Source organism: Solanum dulcamara, chromosome 7, assembly GCF_947179165.1.
Source record: "Solanum dulcamara chromosome 7, daSolDulc1.2, whole genome shotgun sequence".
Lineage (NCBI taxonomy): Eukaryota > Viridiplantae > Streptophyta > Magnoliopsida > Solanales > Solanaceae > Solanum > Solanum dulcamara.
This window is the reverse complement of record NC_077243.1, coordinates 11,722,598-11,740,035: the sequence shown is the minus strand read 5'-3', so window position 1 is coordinate 11,740,035 and position 17,438 is coordinate 11,722,598. Positions and strand designations below refer to the sequence as shown.

At 33.7% G+C, this 17,438-nt stretch overlaps 2 protein-coding genes across 7 annotated transcripts; one reads left to right on the top strand and one right to left on the bottom strand.

Annotated features, from left to right (window-relative positions):
* Nucleotides 1–5,328: 5,328 nt before the first annotated feature.
* Nucleotides 5,329–6,862, top strand: LOC129894507 (putative F-box/kelch-repeat protein At1g20790). The gene is made up of 2 exons (XM_055970219.1): nucleotides 5,329–6,493; nucleotides 6,754–6,862. Exons 1-2 carry the CDS (start codon nucleotides 5,329–5,331, stop codon nucleotides 6,846–6,848), a joined length of 1,260 nt encoding a protein of 419 aa, XP_055826194.1. The 3' UTR covers nucleotides 6,849–6,862.
* Nucleotides 6,863–7,302: 440 nt separating this feature from the next.
* Nucleotides 7,303–14,084, bottom strand: LOC129896459 (CDT1-like protein a, chloroplastic). 6 transcript variants are annotated; one of them, XM_055972373.1, is made up of 10 exons: nucleotides 13,933–14,084; nucleotides 12,521–12,591; nucleotides 12,345–12,454; nucleotides 12,143–12,262; nucleotides 10,784–11,009; nucleotides 9,582–10,229; nucleotides 8,487–8,688; nucleotides 8,303–8,393; nucleotides 7,700–7,769; nucleotides 7,303–7,585 (listed from the first exon to the last, which is right to left on the bottom strand). In XM_055972373.1, exons 2-9 carry the CDS (start codon nucleotides 12,563–12,565, stop codon nucleotides 7,715–7,717), a joined length of 1,497 nt encoding a protein of 498 aa, XP_055828348.1. In that variant the 5' UTR covers nucleotides 12,566–12,591; nucleotides 13,933–14,084; the 3' UTR covers nucleotides 7,303–7,585; nucleotides 7,700–7,714. The 6 variants fall into 6 exon arrangements, 5 of the variants coding, with proteins under 5 accessions (XP_055828348.1, XP_055828349.1, XP_055828345.1 ...); XM_055972374.1 differs by having other exon boundaries at nucleotides 13,945–14,084; XM_055972370.1 differs by having other exon boundaries at nucleotides 12,345–12,591.
* Between the last annotated feature and the right edge of the window lie 3,354 nt (nucleotides 14,085–17,438).

The window sequence follows — 17,438 nt, the reverse complement described above, 5'->3', positions numbered from 1 at the left end:
TTCGAGTCTAGAAAGGAAGACATCTAATGTTTTACCAAAAAATAGTCACTGTTCTTGTTGGTGTTAAATAGTACAAATTTTATAATTAGGTGAATCTCCAAAGTGATTCAGTAGATCCTTATGACCAATCAATGAACTAGATATGTTGACCAATAATGAATCTTACCAGTCCATTAAGAAATCAAAACAACAAATAATATATATTATTTAAAATAATTATATCCCGCTGAAGAGTACAAGTGTGTTAAATCAATAAGTGAATTAGTTTTACATGGTATAAAAACACCTTATTTCTTTTTGTTCCTATTTGATACATTTATAATGCACCAGCACATTTTTGTTCCCCATCTTTTCTCCGTAAGTTCACTTATTCAGAATAGGATATGCCGGAATTGCTATATACCCTTGCTTGGTCTTCTTTCATCTGTGAAGGCACACAATATCTTACCTTAAGAAGCCACACAATATCTTACCTTAAGTCTCATTTATAAATCAAAAGCTAGAACTCTACCCTCAGTTGAAAAATATTTTGTTAGCAATTTCTTCAAGATTGTTTCCGATTTCGGTGCTTGATCCACATAATCTTTTCTTTATAAAATGCATCAAGAATTACATGAACATATATATATCATTTATCTGATTCAACATTATGAATTATTTCATCTGAGAAGTTCACCAAAAAAATAGTTAAATTATATAAATATAATTGTTTTATAAAAAATAGCACATGTTGGTTATGATCATGAGAGGATTCAAAACGATGATATAAAACTTTCAAAAAATTTAAAAAGAATCACCAATCATAAGATAGAACTGACACAAAAAAATACAAACAAACAAACACAAGAATTAACCCAACTTATTTTTATTTAGTTTATAAGCTGTTTAAAATAAGTTAAATCAAACAAATCCAATTATTTTTTTAGGCTTATTTTAAGCACAAAATAGTTTTAAGTTGGTCAGTCAAATACTCAAAAAAGCTGAAAACAATTTATAAGCAACTTATAAGTCAATCCAAACGGGCTCTAAACAACAAAGATAAAATAGACACAAAATGATAAATTATCTCTTAATTTTCCTAATTGGACAAGTAAAGTTGATAATTATTTTTAGCATACTCGACAAGTAAAGATGCACAGAGGAAGTAATCCATATGACATGTTTTACCTTTTTATTATTAATTAGAATGCCAGTATTATATTTTTACAAAAAAATAATTTTATAATATTTTTTTATCAAAGGGCAAAGCTATCACTTTAGTTAATTTCTACGAATAATAAAATGTAGCATCTAACAATCTAAGGTTGAAATGACTATTTGAATAGAAAAATAATTAAGGCATGATTAAAAAAAAAAGAATATATCCAATGAATACTGAAAAATAAATCAAATTAAAGTCCTGAAACGAAACAATAAAGGGATTAATTCTTTTTATACATATTTGTATACAGTAGAAAAAAATGAATTTTATATCAATAATACCCACCTGTTCCCAAATAAGAAGAAAAAAAAAGGCACCAAGAAATAAATATTTGACATAAAGAAGAGAGACAATATATTAAGCATTTTGTAAAGAATACAAAGTATATGAAAAGGTTGGCAACGGATGAGTTCAATAGTAGAAGCTAAAAGGAGAAGACAATAACTGTGGCATGATCAATGCAGACCAGTTTTAAAAAGTGATTATCAGAAATAAGAAGTCCTAAATTCATGAGTATTATTTAATAAGAGGTATAACATTTTTTTAATGATGAAGAGTAAAATTGTCAATTAAATGCATTTTCGTAATCCAACTTATATATGAATGATGATTCATAGCTGTAGATATTGTCATTATTTTGATTGATTGTATCTTTCATGATCCTTATTCATAATTGTAAGGATTGTCTTTATATTTATTTTGATTGATTGTATTGAATTCTTTTGATTTGATTGATTGTATTGAATTCTTTCATGATCCTTATTCATAATTGTAAAGATTGTCATTTATTTTGATTGATTATATTGATTTCGTTTCTGATCCTTATGGATCCACCGTCCTATATAAATACCTTATTCATTATTAATAAAATCATATTCTCTCTCTTTTGTAAATTATTTTGTATAGTAATAGAGATCATCTCCCACTTGCCTCGTGAAGTTTGCATTTCAATGGAAAGTTCTAAGCAAGAGTTTAGGTAGAATTTCTGATCTGAAATTTCCCATTCTTTTTTCCAATGTCAAAAGGATTGTTCTACACAATTCATCTATTCATCAAATGGTTTGTTCATAAATTTCCACAAAATCTTCTTGAACCTTGTCCCAATCACGACGACTTTATATTTATCCTATGACATTGAATTTTTAGCCTCATGTAAGGGTCTGATTCTCTGACTTTGAAGAAATTATGAGTTACTGTGTTTTCAATCCAAAAACTAGAGCACACCAATTGATACTACACCCAGAGTCAACAAATAAATTTGGCAATATATACAGGCCTAGTTGGTGATTACCTGAATTCAAATCAATATTTATTGGTAACCATAGATATGTTGGCTGAAAATTCCAACCTGTTATACAAATTTGACTTACTTTATTAGAGTAATCTGAGTCGTGGCGTGAAAACCAACTGAGAAGTGATACTTTCAGCCCTTTAGTCTTCGATAGTCCACCTGTTTACCAGCGCGATTTTTTGTATTGTCTTAGAAGTGACAGTAGTGTTTTAGCTTTTGATATGAAGAGAGTAGAGAATATACTAATTGACCGTTTTGAGTTTATCGATCATTGTGTTTGCTTCTGTGGTAAAATTTTCAATGGTCGTGATATATGGAAAGTGATGACACGCAATGATCAACACACTCATGACGGTCAATTAACATGGCCTCTTTTTCTTTGTATCAAAAGCTAGAACACTACCATCACTTTTGAACCAATAATCGCGCCCACAAATAGGTGGACTACCGAAGCATATAGGGTTGAAAGTATTGATTCTCAGTTGGATTTCACGTCATAAAAAGGTGAAGGATCACGATCATGTGGTGGAGGATAAAGATGTTGTGGCAATTATCGATGCTATGCTGCTTGGACACCTGATATTGAATATATACATCCAGCGAGACTCGATCATCAATGAGGTATGTGATGAACAAGCTGATGAGGTTGGGGAAACAATAAATTTGCTTGGGGAATATGAATTGAGAAGATGTTGTAGATCTACCGCAGGAAATAGATTCATCAGTAGAAAAACATTTTATCCCTTCTCTTATCATTCTTTGGAAATGATGAGTGGTACTGGTTAAAATAATATTTGGAAGACTTACAAACTTGGGAGGTCTCAACTTGGGTAACAATCTCTTGACAGGGGTCATCCCTTTTTCAATAGGAAACCTCACTGAAGTCGTGTAACATACCTTCAACATTGGGAAACTGTAACCAACTGCTAAGATAGGGAATTCCTGAAAACAACCTAACAGGAATTATACCACAACAACTTAATGCTCTCACATCCCTCACAGATATTTATGCATCTTATAACTCTCCCGATTTAGAAGATTTGCCAGATCTCCAATCCTTGGATCTTGCCCTAAATAACCTATCAGGGCCAATCCCTCACTTCATTTCAAATCTTTCTTCCTTACACTATTTGAACTTATCTTTTAACAATCTAGAGGGTCAGGTTCCTGTCACTGGAATATTTTCAAATTTGAGTGTAGATGTATTAAGCGGAAACTCCGAGCTCTGTGGTGGGATTCAAGAGCTGCATTTACGACCTTGTGTTTAACAAAAGACACAGAAGAAGCATGTACTTGCCCTCAAGTTTATTTTGACAATTGTTTTTGCTTCTTCATTTTCAATCTTGACGTTGTTAGTAGTTTTCCTTTATTGGAGAAGAAATTTGAAAGATCAACCAGCACCTGAAGATAAGTCTAAATCTGCACATTGCTACCCCAACATTTCTTATGAAGAGCTCGCACTGCAACTGGTGGATTTTCTTCTGAAAATATTATTGGCTCTGGCAGTTTCAGAACTGTTTACAAGGGAACTTTTGCCTCTGATTTAACGGTCATTGCTGTCAAGATACTCAAACTTCAGCATGAAGGTGCTTCAAAAAGCTTCTTAGCAGAATGCCAAGCATTGAGAAACATAAGGCACCGGAACCTTGTCAAGTCATCAGCTATGCTCAAGGTCTGATTTCAAGGGAAATGACTTTAAAGCTTTAGTCTTTCAGTTCATGCTAAAAGAGAACTTGGACGAATGGCTACATCCAGAAAAGGAGATACATGAGAAGAGTAGCTTGACCATACTTCAGAGAATGAATATCATAATAGATGTGGCCTCTGCACTTTATTATCTTCACCATGAGTGCCAATCACCCATGATTCACTGTGATATAAAACCATAGAACATTCTTCTGGATAATTAGGCAGCCATCGTTTGAGGTTTGAATTCGCAAATCAATAGACGCGACAATACTAAAAGTGTTTGTAATCAAAGATTAACTACTCTCCAAAATACGGTTCTATTGATAACAGGCAATAAATAAAACTTTAATGTCAAGTTATTAGTAAGTTGCCCTGAGATAACTGCGAACAGAGAATCATAGGAGAACTTGAACCTGAAATACAGAAATTACAAGAATTAACAGACAGTACCTAAAAGGCTAGGAATTCATTTACAGTAACAGTCATGGGCTTCTTCTACGGGCTTGGTGGCGTCAATTGTATAAATATCCTCGGAAGTGTCTGCTTGTTGTTCGGTGATAACAGAATTGCAGAGATGGGTGAAGAAGAAGAAGTAGAATAGGAAGATATAAAATGTTTCATTCATGAATGTAAAGACTTGAAATCAACCATTTATTAGTATACATAACATTGGAATCCAAATTCTATTATTTATCCTAACTATAGCAAATTAACCAACCGCGAAAGATCCTTTTGTTGTTATTAATCAACCATTTCTATGTGATTTTTTTTCTTCAACTGCGATTCTGTTGTTAAGTGCATTTTAATTTAATCTCACCCCGGAAAACTATTGGAAAGACACAACTTAAACTTGATCATTTTGGAACAGATATTCCGAGAAGAACAGAGGTTTTGTACAGAAATATTCTCTTTCTCCGTAAAAGTAAAGTAGAAGTTGGATTCAAATACAACTGTTGGTAACCAAAGAAATAAAACGACACATCCTTTCATAAGAGACTGAAACGACACACCCTTTCATTTAAACGACACACACTTTCATTTAAAAGACACATCTTCATTTAAACGACACGCCCTTTAGTAAAAGTTACGGTAGAAGTTGGCTATAAACACAGGACTCTTTAGTTAAACAAAATTCAAACATAACAAAATGGAAAGAGAGCAGAAGAAAAATGTTAAGGAATTTCAGGAAGATATCCTTGGGGAGATCATCTCCCGCTTGCCCTTGAAGGTTGTTGTTCAATGTAAACTTCTATCCAAGAAATTTAACCGTATGATTTCTCAGCCTGAATTTTCCCAAACTTTGTTCCAACGTCATAAAGACACTTCTCCACAACTCATCTATTCAATATTTAATGGGTTTGCATTAAAACAATTCCGCAAAATCTCCTTAAACCCAATCACTCAATCTGTGACGACTTTACCCGATGAAGTTGAGATTTTGGCCTCATGTAATGGTCTCATTCTCATTGACTTTGAACGAGTTATGCATTACTGTGTTTTCAATCCCACAACTAGAGAGCACCAATTGATACCATACCCAAAGTCTTCTGCAAATGGTTTCGAAAGAACAGGACTAGCGGTTGATTACCCAAATTCAGATCAATACAAATTGGTAACCATCAGTAACCTAGTTGAAAATTCCAACTTGTTCTACAAATTTCACCTAATTTCATCGGAGCAATCTGGCTTGTGGCGTGAAATCCAACTGAGAATTAATAATTTCCTATCTATACCCTTTGGTAGTCCACCTGTTTATTGGCGTGATTCTCTGTATTGGCTCAGAAGTGACGGTAGTGTTCTAGCTTTTGATACGAAGAGAGAAGAGGCTATGCTAATTGACCGTCCTGAGTTTCTTGACTTATATGATCGCAGCTACGGTAAAATTTTGACTGGCCAGGATATATGGCTAGGGATGGCGCACGGTTTACTTACCCTTGTATTCATTTTCAGAATGTACATAGTCATTGCTGCTTATGACAGTGCTAACAGACGTTGGAGGATTACCCACACTATGGACAACTTTATTTTAGGTCCGGAAGGCTTCATTAAGGGGTTTCCAGTATGGATCGACAGCAAGCAAGTGTCTTTTCTGGTAGAACGTCCCTTGACACAGAATCATGATCTATTCGAGTATGATACTAATACCAATGTGTACGAAAATACTGCAGTGTTACACAGAGTTAACTATCCCATGTATTGCTTCCGCCCGACGTTAGCTTTTGTCCATACGACGCCCTTCAATGATGTAACGGCTGATCATCAGGCGCATATTGCTGCAAATTTGTATGACATCAGAAGATTTATTATCGAAGGTACCAGTTAGTTTCAGTTCAATTTTGCATTTTTAGTTCTTGTGATGTCCTAAATGAGACTAGAGGTCAGGATTAGCGATTACTTTCAAAATTATGTTTAAAACATGTCAACTGAGCGATTCGACATTTTCATAGAGATATTGCGTGCCTTCTTTGTTTGACTTCAGTGTCGTTTTCTAATTTGTAGGTCTGCTTTTTTACTTGAAACAAGTCTAAATCATTTCTAATTCTTCTCAAATTTTGTATATAACTTTGTCCAGGTATATCCAATATCCAAGAAGAAAGTTCATCTTCATCTTCATCTTCATCATCATCATCAGAAGAAGAAGCGGGAGAAGGAGAAGAAGCAGGATAAGGAGGAGAAGAAGAAGAAGCGAAGAAGCGGAAGGAGTAGGAGAAGGAGAAGAAGCGGGAGGAGGAGGAGGAGAAATATTGTAATAGACATGACTTTTTGCCCTCACTATCTTTCAAACATGACTTAATTTGTTATTTCTGGGAGATTGAGGGCAAAGTTAAATAATGTAATATTGTAATAGACGTAGTTTCCTATATGCATTTTGAATAAAAACTTTGTATTTCTTTGTTTGCACATTTCAAGTGATGAATGAATTCCAATAATGAAAGATCACAATAATTCGCGTGTACAGAATCTGGAAAGTTGCAACCTTTTAAGAACATTGTCACCATGACCATTACATCCTGCCTTAAGATCTCCTAAAAAGTCATGATAGAATTTTCCAGTAAACCCGTTGAAATTCATGTAAAGTTAGGGGAGAGAGGAAGTAAAAGTAGGAATGACGAGGAGGAAATATACACCAAGCTGCTCTATCAATCAATTAGGTTAGCAATTCCATAGTACAAATGTACGGCAACTTAAATACAAACAAGCTGCTCCACAGTCATCACTGATACCAGTCTAGTTCAGAAAAATTACAAGGCTAACATATGCATTCACTACATGATTTGGACGTTAATCATCACCCTCCCTTGTCTCGAATACTCCAGGAATGCACCTAGTTCTCATATATGCTGCACGTGGGTCGAGGAACCATAACTATGTTTCCATTTTGAGCAACTCCAACAGAATGTACCCTGAAAAAGAGGATAAATCATCACAAGCTCACAGAGGAGCACTCATACAGTCTTCACAGCACAACTAAGGGTCGGGATAGTTGTCCCCTTCTATAAAAGTGCAACGACACTAACCTTGCACCAAATAGATCATACACCTACAACCCTTTTGCAGACAGAGTTCAAGTCCAAAGCTTTCTTGATACTGCACCCAGAAACAGCATCACAATACATCAATAATTTTTAAAAACAATCATATACTCCACCAAACGAAGCCATGCAAATTAACATGATTAGGAATCTCAAAGAGTAGGGAACTTCCCTTCTTTCCTCTCAAACTCCATATAAGGAGCCCTCTTTTACATTGTTATCTTTTCTCTTGTTTCTCTGTTCACAGGGACAATAACTAAAAGGTTTGTGCAAAACAGATACCAGAAAACAGCAGCAGGTGTGCTGGTACCAAGCCAATTGAGCAACTATCAATGCAACAATATTGACCCTACCTTTTAAAAGCCAAGTTTCAACAATATAATATGAATAAAGATTTTACAGGAGAACAGTCTCCGAGTCCACAAAACCACCTAATTATCAGTGGAAAATTAGATTCTTTGGAGACTGAACCTGTGACCCTCTAAAACAGAAACAAAAAAAAAAAAAAAAAAAACAGTACCACACCATGCTCCCTCAACATAGTAAAATCAAAACAAAATTGATTACAATGTTTTACATGATAGATACCTGTACAAAAGGTCTCCAGTAGGAGCAGACTTCTTACATAGCCAATCTGGAACTAGCCTCTCAAGAAGTTCTATCTGCCCTTCCACATCAGCTACGCAAAGACAAAATATATTTCTCTATCATAAAGTTGATGAATATGAGTGAACAATAGTTAGAAAAGAATGGATACAGCTTTTGACCATACTATTCTCATCAATATCATAGTCATTCACTATGATCTTGTGAACGAGTTCCACTTTAGTCATCGATCGACAGCCAACAGACTGAAAAATATGGTGAATTAGACGAACAAGATCCAATAAACTGAAGGATTCCTGCCAGGCTGCAGTTAAATGACTTTGATAAATCTTCTCTTCCTTGCTCAAGGAGCAACTCTTTTCTTGAACCTACCCAGAAGATTCACAATTAATTTCATGGTAAACATATCAATAAAGCAAACAAAAATGTGGAGGAAACATTTTTGCTAAGTTGCCTTTTCAGCTTTGAATATGCTAAGTAGACATAAGGAAACTCAACCATACATCTGAATGATGGCAATCCCATTTATCCACAAAGTGTCTAAAAGTGTCTAAGATGAATGAAAAAAAATTGTACAGATGATTGGGTTTTTTCTGTAGAGAACCATGCGTGGGTTCTTCACTTTAGAATACCACTTGTACATCGGGGAAACTTTCCCAAATATCAACAAATTATCATTGTATGAAAACTGATGTATCCACCATTTTATAGTGTTCTCACTTTCTTGTCATAAGGCAATAGTGTTTCACTTGTTATTTTCTACTACTTATCTCTGGCTGTTCTTGTATATGACTTTTTTGAGCCATCACATATTGTTTGCGGGAGAAGGTAATTTATTGATCCAGTACCAGGGACTTTGATTCTACCTAAAATTGTTATTTAAACCTTGCCCTTCTTTTCCTTGCACAAAAGTATTAACTTTTGACCACTAGCCCACACCCTTAGATGCGCAACAAGACACTTCTACTAATACCAAATAGCCAACCAGGAAACAGATGCCCAAATTAGCAAATTACTTAGCTGCTTCTACCTAAGAGAGAGGGAGGAAATATCTTAACAGCAAAAACTGACTACAGTAATAAAGAAAAAATCATTTTAAACTAGTCGAAGATAGTGGATGATCACGTTTCAAGACTAAATGAGCGAAGAGAACACAGTAATCCCAGGGTAAGCTATTGAGTGCTCACATTGATATCAGAGAGTTCTGTGTGGCTTTTCTAAATGTAAGAACATCTAAGAACTCCCAGGTAATAAATGTTACCTCATTAGGGCATATATCAGAATTAACATGATCTTCCTTTGAAATAGTCTTCCTTTCTATGTTAAGGTCATGATGTTCTATACTGCCAGAAATGAAATCTGAAGACATCGCTTCGCCAGCCAATGTAAAAAAATCTAATGATCTTTTGACAGTTAGACTGGGAACAACAGAGTCTTGGTCTGTCATTTTCTTGTGCTTATCTTCGGTAATTGGAACCGATCTCTTTGGTGTGGGTTGGGTAGGTGTTTCAAGCATTATTTCACTCTCAGGCAGAATCTTCGTAGGAGTGCTTTCATTTCCAACCAAACTACAACCAGATATAGGTTGGCACTCTTCAACATTGTTCAGGTTGATGGAAGATTTGGATGACTCAGGAAATGTCCTTGAAGAGTCAAATTCCTGATTCAATGTACATTCAGATTCACAAGGTGAGAATGTGGACAAAGGTACCGAGAACTGATCTATTTTTGCTTCTACAAAAGCCGTTTGCCGAGAAAAGCGTGGACTGAAGAATGGACAGAGATGGGATGATGATAATGATTTGAATTCATGAGAACTTGATAAATCCACAGGCAAGTCTGCATTGCTAGGGAGGCATCCTTGATTAAACGGGTCAGGAAGTACGGCTTCGGGGATATCACAATCCTGCTTACATTAAAAAATAAAAATCTCAGTATATATGGAATCAACTTAGTTGCACAAATAAAGATGCATGACCTATGTCTTGACCTCCAAATAGCGGGAAATCACACATTCTAAGCTTCAAAAAACAATTTAAAGAGAAAATTATTTCAAGAAAGAGTTAATAAGTTATAGCAAGACCAAAGTCCAATGCATAGAATTATAATACATAGTTCAGGATTAAGAAGACTTATATCCATCCAAATAAAGAAATCCTTTACAATTGATCCTCATAAAATAGGCAATAAAGAACCTAATAAATCAGCAATTGAAAGTTATGTGATATTGCGAGAAATATTTTTGAACAATTAGCTTTATCTGGTTATCAAACAGCAATTTTTTCAAGAATTAGAGGAGAAAAGATCTATGCACAAGTAGAAAAAAAGAAAAATAAGGAGGGTATTCTTCAATTAGATATAACTGTTTACCGACCAGATTCTGCATAATTCTACTCGTTGTCAAGACTAGTTTGAAGAATTCTTCTGGAAACAAGCAAATACCAAAACTTTAAGGGTTATTACCTGAGCATGATTATGGAGAAAATTCATAAGCCTGGACACAAAAAGACTGCTGAGGGTCATAAACTTTGAGTGTTCTTGGTGATCTTCCACAACATCAAAATCCAAGGTAATTTTAACATCTGGCTTCATACACATGGTCTTAACATCATGTACAAGTAGTTTTTCTATCTGAATGGCTTCAGGGACTATGTACATTATCTGTGCGAGATGCCTGTGTGTGAATTTTCTGACAAAAGGAAGTAGTGGAGTATAAAATTAATTGTTGAAAAATGTTCTGACTATGGACTGAGAATGAAAATGATACCAATATACTCTTGTATCATACATTATATGGCTACAGTTAGTAGACAGTAGATTTACTAGTGAATTGAAACTGATAGCATTTGCAACCCCATAAATCCACATCAACACTACGCCCTCAGTCGTAGGCAAATTTGAACCCACTTTTTACCACCCTTCCAAAGCTCATTTTCATAAAATCCATAAATCCACATGTTTCCAACAAAAGAAGGACTAATTGTCACTAAACAAAGTCATGATAATTCACTTCATACAACTTATTATATAAGGGGAAATCTGTGTAACAACTAACAAGCCAAACAGATCTCCGTGACCCATCAATGCTTACCAGTGAGCTAGTTGCTCTTGGTAATAGAACAAACATCAGGCATCCCAATCTCATGGCTCGCAGTCAACAAACAACTGTTATATACATAATGCTCTAGTTCTTTCAGAAACCGCAATTTTCAGCAGATTAAAAACGAGTAGTTCTCAAGCCCTTCTTTTCAGTAAATGTTGCTATTTGCAACACCAAGGATTTACTATTCAACCGCAACGCACATTATATCGCTATTTAAGGGATAAATCAGAAAAGATTTTTTAGACTAAATGAAAGTTCAATGAATGGATTTAGGTGGTGTTTGTTTCCAAAAAAATGTTGAAGTTTTTTTTTTTTGGAAGTTTTTTTTTCAACCAAATTATTAGAGAATGGTGTTTGGTGAAACAAAATTCACCTGGTTTTGAAGCAAGCGCCATTTAATAGCTTCAATTTGTTAAATTCTTTTTTCTCAAGGCATTAATCCAAACATGGGTAGTTCTGAAAGAAGAGATATTTACAAGAGCTTGAAGGAAGGTAATATCTTTCATGTAAACTATAACATGATTTACTAGCTTCAGAACACTTTTTTTTTTATTTTCTCAAGAATGATAACCAGAAAGAGAGCTGCCACCATCAAGAAAAAATTGCAGAGGTAAGACCAATTACCACATGCAGGAAAGAGATTCAGAGTATAGAACAGATATAAAAGAAAATCTGCAGTGATAAGATAGTCAAGAAAAAAGAGTTATGCACCCAGCTACCTTCCTGACAGTACTTCAATCTGACTGGACACGTTCTGAAAAGTAGGTGACCGTTTTCGTAGACTAATCAACCTCAATGAACAAAGCATGCGATCAAAGAACTCCGACAAGTTTCTGTACCTGAAGATCAATACAGACTCACTATTAGAGATAGAAACTATTACATGGATAAACTTGTAATCTAGTTTAATGAGGAGCAGACTTTTCAGGAAGCTCAGCAATATCTATCTCACGGGTAATGAGTGATTGCTCATTCTTTTTCGCTGGTGTCAAAGATGAAAAATCTGTTGCAACTCCAGTGATCTCCCTCTTCTGCAAGGGTAGAGGAGATAAAACACTTGATTTCTCTGTCCCGAGCACAAAGCTTTGATTTTTTACCTCCAGAACTCCTGCTTCAGCAACTACGGCATCTGTTTTCTCCATGTTTTAATATAAAGAGCAGTACAAACCTGGAAGAAGAAAGCTCGTGTTAGAAGCACCTTTACATTACAAAAAAAAATCAATAAAATCATATAGGAACTGGCTACCTTAATCTAATGCAAGGACATTGGACAACACATTCACAACATGTAAAAGTGGGACGCATCCACTGAACTGAATGGAGAACAGCATAAAACTAATTGAGACATTCATTAAAACAACTATTTAAGTGTTTTTTACATAATGAAGTTGATTGACCAGAGACCAACTCCTGCAATCAAATAAAAAGCCTACTGGTGACAGTTTCTTTGGAGGACTATATACATGAAGCCGATAGTCTCCCACATGGACAGAATAAAGTATAATCAAGTCACAATTTACTTTAAAAGAGATGAAAAGAAAAACAGCAAACACAAACATAATTAGGAAGACAAAGAGTAGCCGTGAGCTACAATTTCAAAAAAATTCAATTACAACCAAAATCCCACGTCATTCTATGGGAATAGGTTGGATGTAAGCTTTCTCTTTTATATTCTACTAGCATTTAGGCATATAGCTAGCACAACGACGTCCTATGTTGAACAAATTGGCCACTGAGAAAATACAGATCAACTTGACCAACATAAAATTAAAACTCATTGTGTTTGGTATGAAGGAAAATGTTTTCCGCGGAAAATGTTTTCTTGAAAACAAGTGATTTCTTACTTATATTCTATTGTTTGGTAAGTAAGCAAGAAAATATTATCTCAAGAGCATTTATATGATATCTAGCAAAACACTATGGAGGCGGGATGAGATGGGGAGTGGGCGTTCGGGGGTAGCGGGGGTGGGAGTAGGGGGGATTGGGTGGGTGGGAAGAGACAATAAACTTGGAACGGCTTGTTTTCCCTACTTTCATTGGGGAATTCATTTTCCTCAGTTTTAAGGAACTTGATTTCCTAGAGAAAATATTTTTCAAATATTTTGACAAACCAAACACAGGAAAATTGAAAATCCATGCCAAACACATCCAAAATGGAAAATAAGTTCCTAGTATGAACAGCTACAGTGTAACAAAAAATTATCAGCCTTTTTCTAAACCTCGGAGATCATTTCGAGTCATTGCATCTTCGGTAATGCTAGCTTGAGCATTAAGTACGAGTACACATAAATTACTTTTCAGTACCGTAATTCACAGTTATTTCCATCATTAATCTTAATCCTTCTTCTCAACATTTACTTGAAAAATCATGAATATAACCTACTGATCTTCAAATTCGTAAGTGAAACATGGTTGCCATGAACTGTATTACCCAGTAATTACAGAAAAGAAAATTTAACCTAAAATGGTCCGAGCAAGTTTAAAAGTAAAAAAATGGAGAAACCGTCACCTTCAAATCTACCTTGGGGAATATGAATCAGCTCTTACAGCTATTGAATTTGTATATCACAAGAGCGATTTGAAAAACTAGCCAATCAATTGGAAACCCTAGTCGAATTTATTTTTTTCCGTTGTGAGAGGAGGGAAAGAGCTGTTGGATCTTCATTCAAAAATCTGCTCGTTATAAAACTTTGGGCCAGAAGGCCCATACAATTCTAGGCAGTTGGGCCAATCCAAACAGGCTCTTAATCTCAATTGTTTATGAGTTTTGTCCAGTGATCATAACTTGATACTATCTTTATCGTATCTATTTTGTTCAATTGTTCTTCGGTATTATTGGAAGGTATAATTTAATGCCATTTTCATTGCACTTATCTCAATAAATTGAGGCACGTTTTTTTGTCTGATGGACAATTCTTTTGAGTGTCGTTAAATTATTTACAATTTTTTGTTAGATAAGTTAATTTGATGGTCTTCATTTTACTTATATTGTTTAATTGAATGAGTTTTACCCGGTGGAAAAATCACGCATGTGTTTTCAATTGTCCACGAGTTTTTTCCACACTCAGATTTCATATTTGAATTTTAAAACCCACTTCTTCAAGTTTGCAACAATTATGAATTGGCAATGCTTTTAATAACGTCCACTTGATTTAAATTCACTTTTAATATTCAAAATTTAAACCTCACTTCTTTAGATATTTGTTCTTGGATTGCTATAGATTTGAAAAGTACTATTATACTATGCCTTAAATGGAACTAGTATATTTCCACAACATATAGCCTTAGTCCGTCGATATAAAACATGCATCATTTGGGCTATATATGTATCCCAAACTAACCCTGGAGAAATAGAAGCAACACAAGATATTTATTATTTTTTAAAAAAAAATTGTTTATATTGACTACAAATATTAAAATATAATTAAGAAGTAGAAGTGCCTTAAATGGCACAAAGCATATTTTCATGACGGATTATTTTTAAAGATTGAACACAAAATATTTGGGTTTTTCCTAATTTGGCATAGCTCAAGTTAGCCTATATGTAAAATATAATCATAATAAATTTTCTTATTAATTCTATTTAATAATTAAACAAATTACTATAAGAAGACAAACCAGAAACCAAAAATTGGATATAATTAGGTGGGTTAGTAAATGATCCATTACATAGCCATCTTGATCAAAATTATCAACTTAAAAATTAACCTCCCTATTTATCAATTTGAAGGTTAACTCCTCCAAATTTAACTCAATAATCATTAAACACCCCTACATGGAGCAAACATAGAGCCCGTTTGAAAATCAACTTAAAACCTCCTTTTAGCTTTTGGACTTGTTTGCTTAATGCTACCTTTAAGCCATAAAGTTCTTAAAGTCAGTCAAAAATGAAAAGTTAGGATTCCGAACTTTTTTCTCTAAGTGCTTAAAGTCATTTTCTTTGACCATGGAAATTACTTTTATATCTCTTATATTTTAACTAAATTCTCAAACTACCTTTTTTATTCTTTTAACCCTAAAATTCACATTATTTTCCTCATTTAATCACTTTTATCCAAACACTCAACTGCTTATTTATAAAAATAATTTTTAGCACTTCAAAGTTCTAAAAGCACTTCATACATAAAAGTTACTTTTTTTAAGCCCATCCAAACGGGCTCATAGTAGAAGGATAATTCTTGGAACACCTTTTTTTCTTTTTTCTAACAAACTTATCTTAAAGAGGTAACAAAAAAATCCAAAAAAAGAAAAGAAAAGAAGGGGGGGGGGGGGGGGCTCAATTCCAGAATAATTCCCTTACCATCTTTATCCCTATTGGCTATTGCTATCATCAATAAATGAGCTCACCCAAGAATGGGAAAGAACCAATATAACTTTCGTTTTTGCTTCTTTTAGATAGTTATTATGTTATCTCTAGCTATTTATTATAGAGTTTATATTTATATGCAACTTCTTTTTAAATTCTACTCTTTAAAATATGAGAGTGTTACAATATTAAAAATAAGATTGATTATATGCAAGTAAAAGTAACCTATTAATGGATAAATGTATTACTCCTATAATTCAAACTTTTTATTAGAAAGTCACACCATATATAGTTCAATTTAATTATCAAACAGTCAAAAAGTGTCATTTTCTTAAAGTTTTGATCTTAGAGCATCAACATTTTTGGTTAAATGACACTGATACATCACTATTATTAAACGTAAATTATGATCATATAACAAAATAAAGATTTAAACATTCTTTCTGGGAATTGAGGAAATTCTATTTGCATCTTATAATGAATTACATATGACTAATCAAAATAATAACCTTCAAATGTCCCATGAATCAACAAAAATGAGATTTTACTACTGTGTCAAATAAAAAAGATATTTATTTTGAGGCCTGTAAAGTCTTTCGGGAGTAAGACAGTAGCAAAGTTCACAAAATGAGGTTTTGGGCGGGTAATATTTACACATATCGTTTTCCAATCTCAAGAAGATAAAGATGTTGTTTTCGTTTTTTCGATAGATTATTAACTCAAGAATGATGAAAAGAAGGCAATAATAACAAATTAAAATGATAATCAATGCTACATAAACAATAAGTAGTAATAAAAATTTAAAATTAAGAAAATACAAAAATAGTATTCATACGATAGATGAAAAAGATGTATGTTTGAATCTTCTATGCTAATATTCAACCTGTATATACTTTTATTTAAAAAATGATGTCTTCGATGAACTTAATTACATTGCGTAAGAAGAAAATCCTTATAAACAACATCAATCAACTTACAAAAAATCTGAAATCTGACATCAAAGAAAGGGTACTATCATTTTCTATTTATGGTTTTTTCCTGTCCAGAAATCTCCCTCGAATCTTTAATTTGATAGCGGCAAACTCACCAGGCCCCACCTAACAAATCATTGTGGGCCCCCCGCCGACCAACTTCCCTGGTCATTCCACGTGCACCTTACACGCGGCGAAGACACCGTCATGACGTAAGCATATTAGTATCTGATTGCAAGAAAATTCATATACTTACTGTTTATTTAGTTATTGTAGCAGACAATATAATTCGAGGTCATTAATCTCATTTATTATATTATGAATAGGTTTTAATTATATTTCTGTACATGGCTTCATATGGTTAACTTTTCTAATAATATCTGTGTATAAAAGCTAGAACTTGAAAAATAAGCACTTCGTTTCAATTTAAGTAAGATTCTTTTATTTATTGTCATTCTCAAAAAGAATAATGTTTTTCTTTATCTAATAATAATAATAATAATGGTGAATTTAAGATTTTCGGTAAAAGCATTCAAAAAATAAAATATAGTATTTAAAATTTTAACTTAAAACCTCAAAGTAAATTTTGAACCCCCTAAATCACTGAATCGATCTCTAATATTTATTCAGTATTAAAACTTTCTCTCTCTATCTCTTTATATATATATGCTATAATTTTTTGCTTGAAAAAGTTTGCGTGAATATCCTCCCATCTTCCTAAATTTCACCATGAATAAT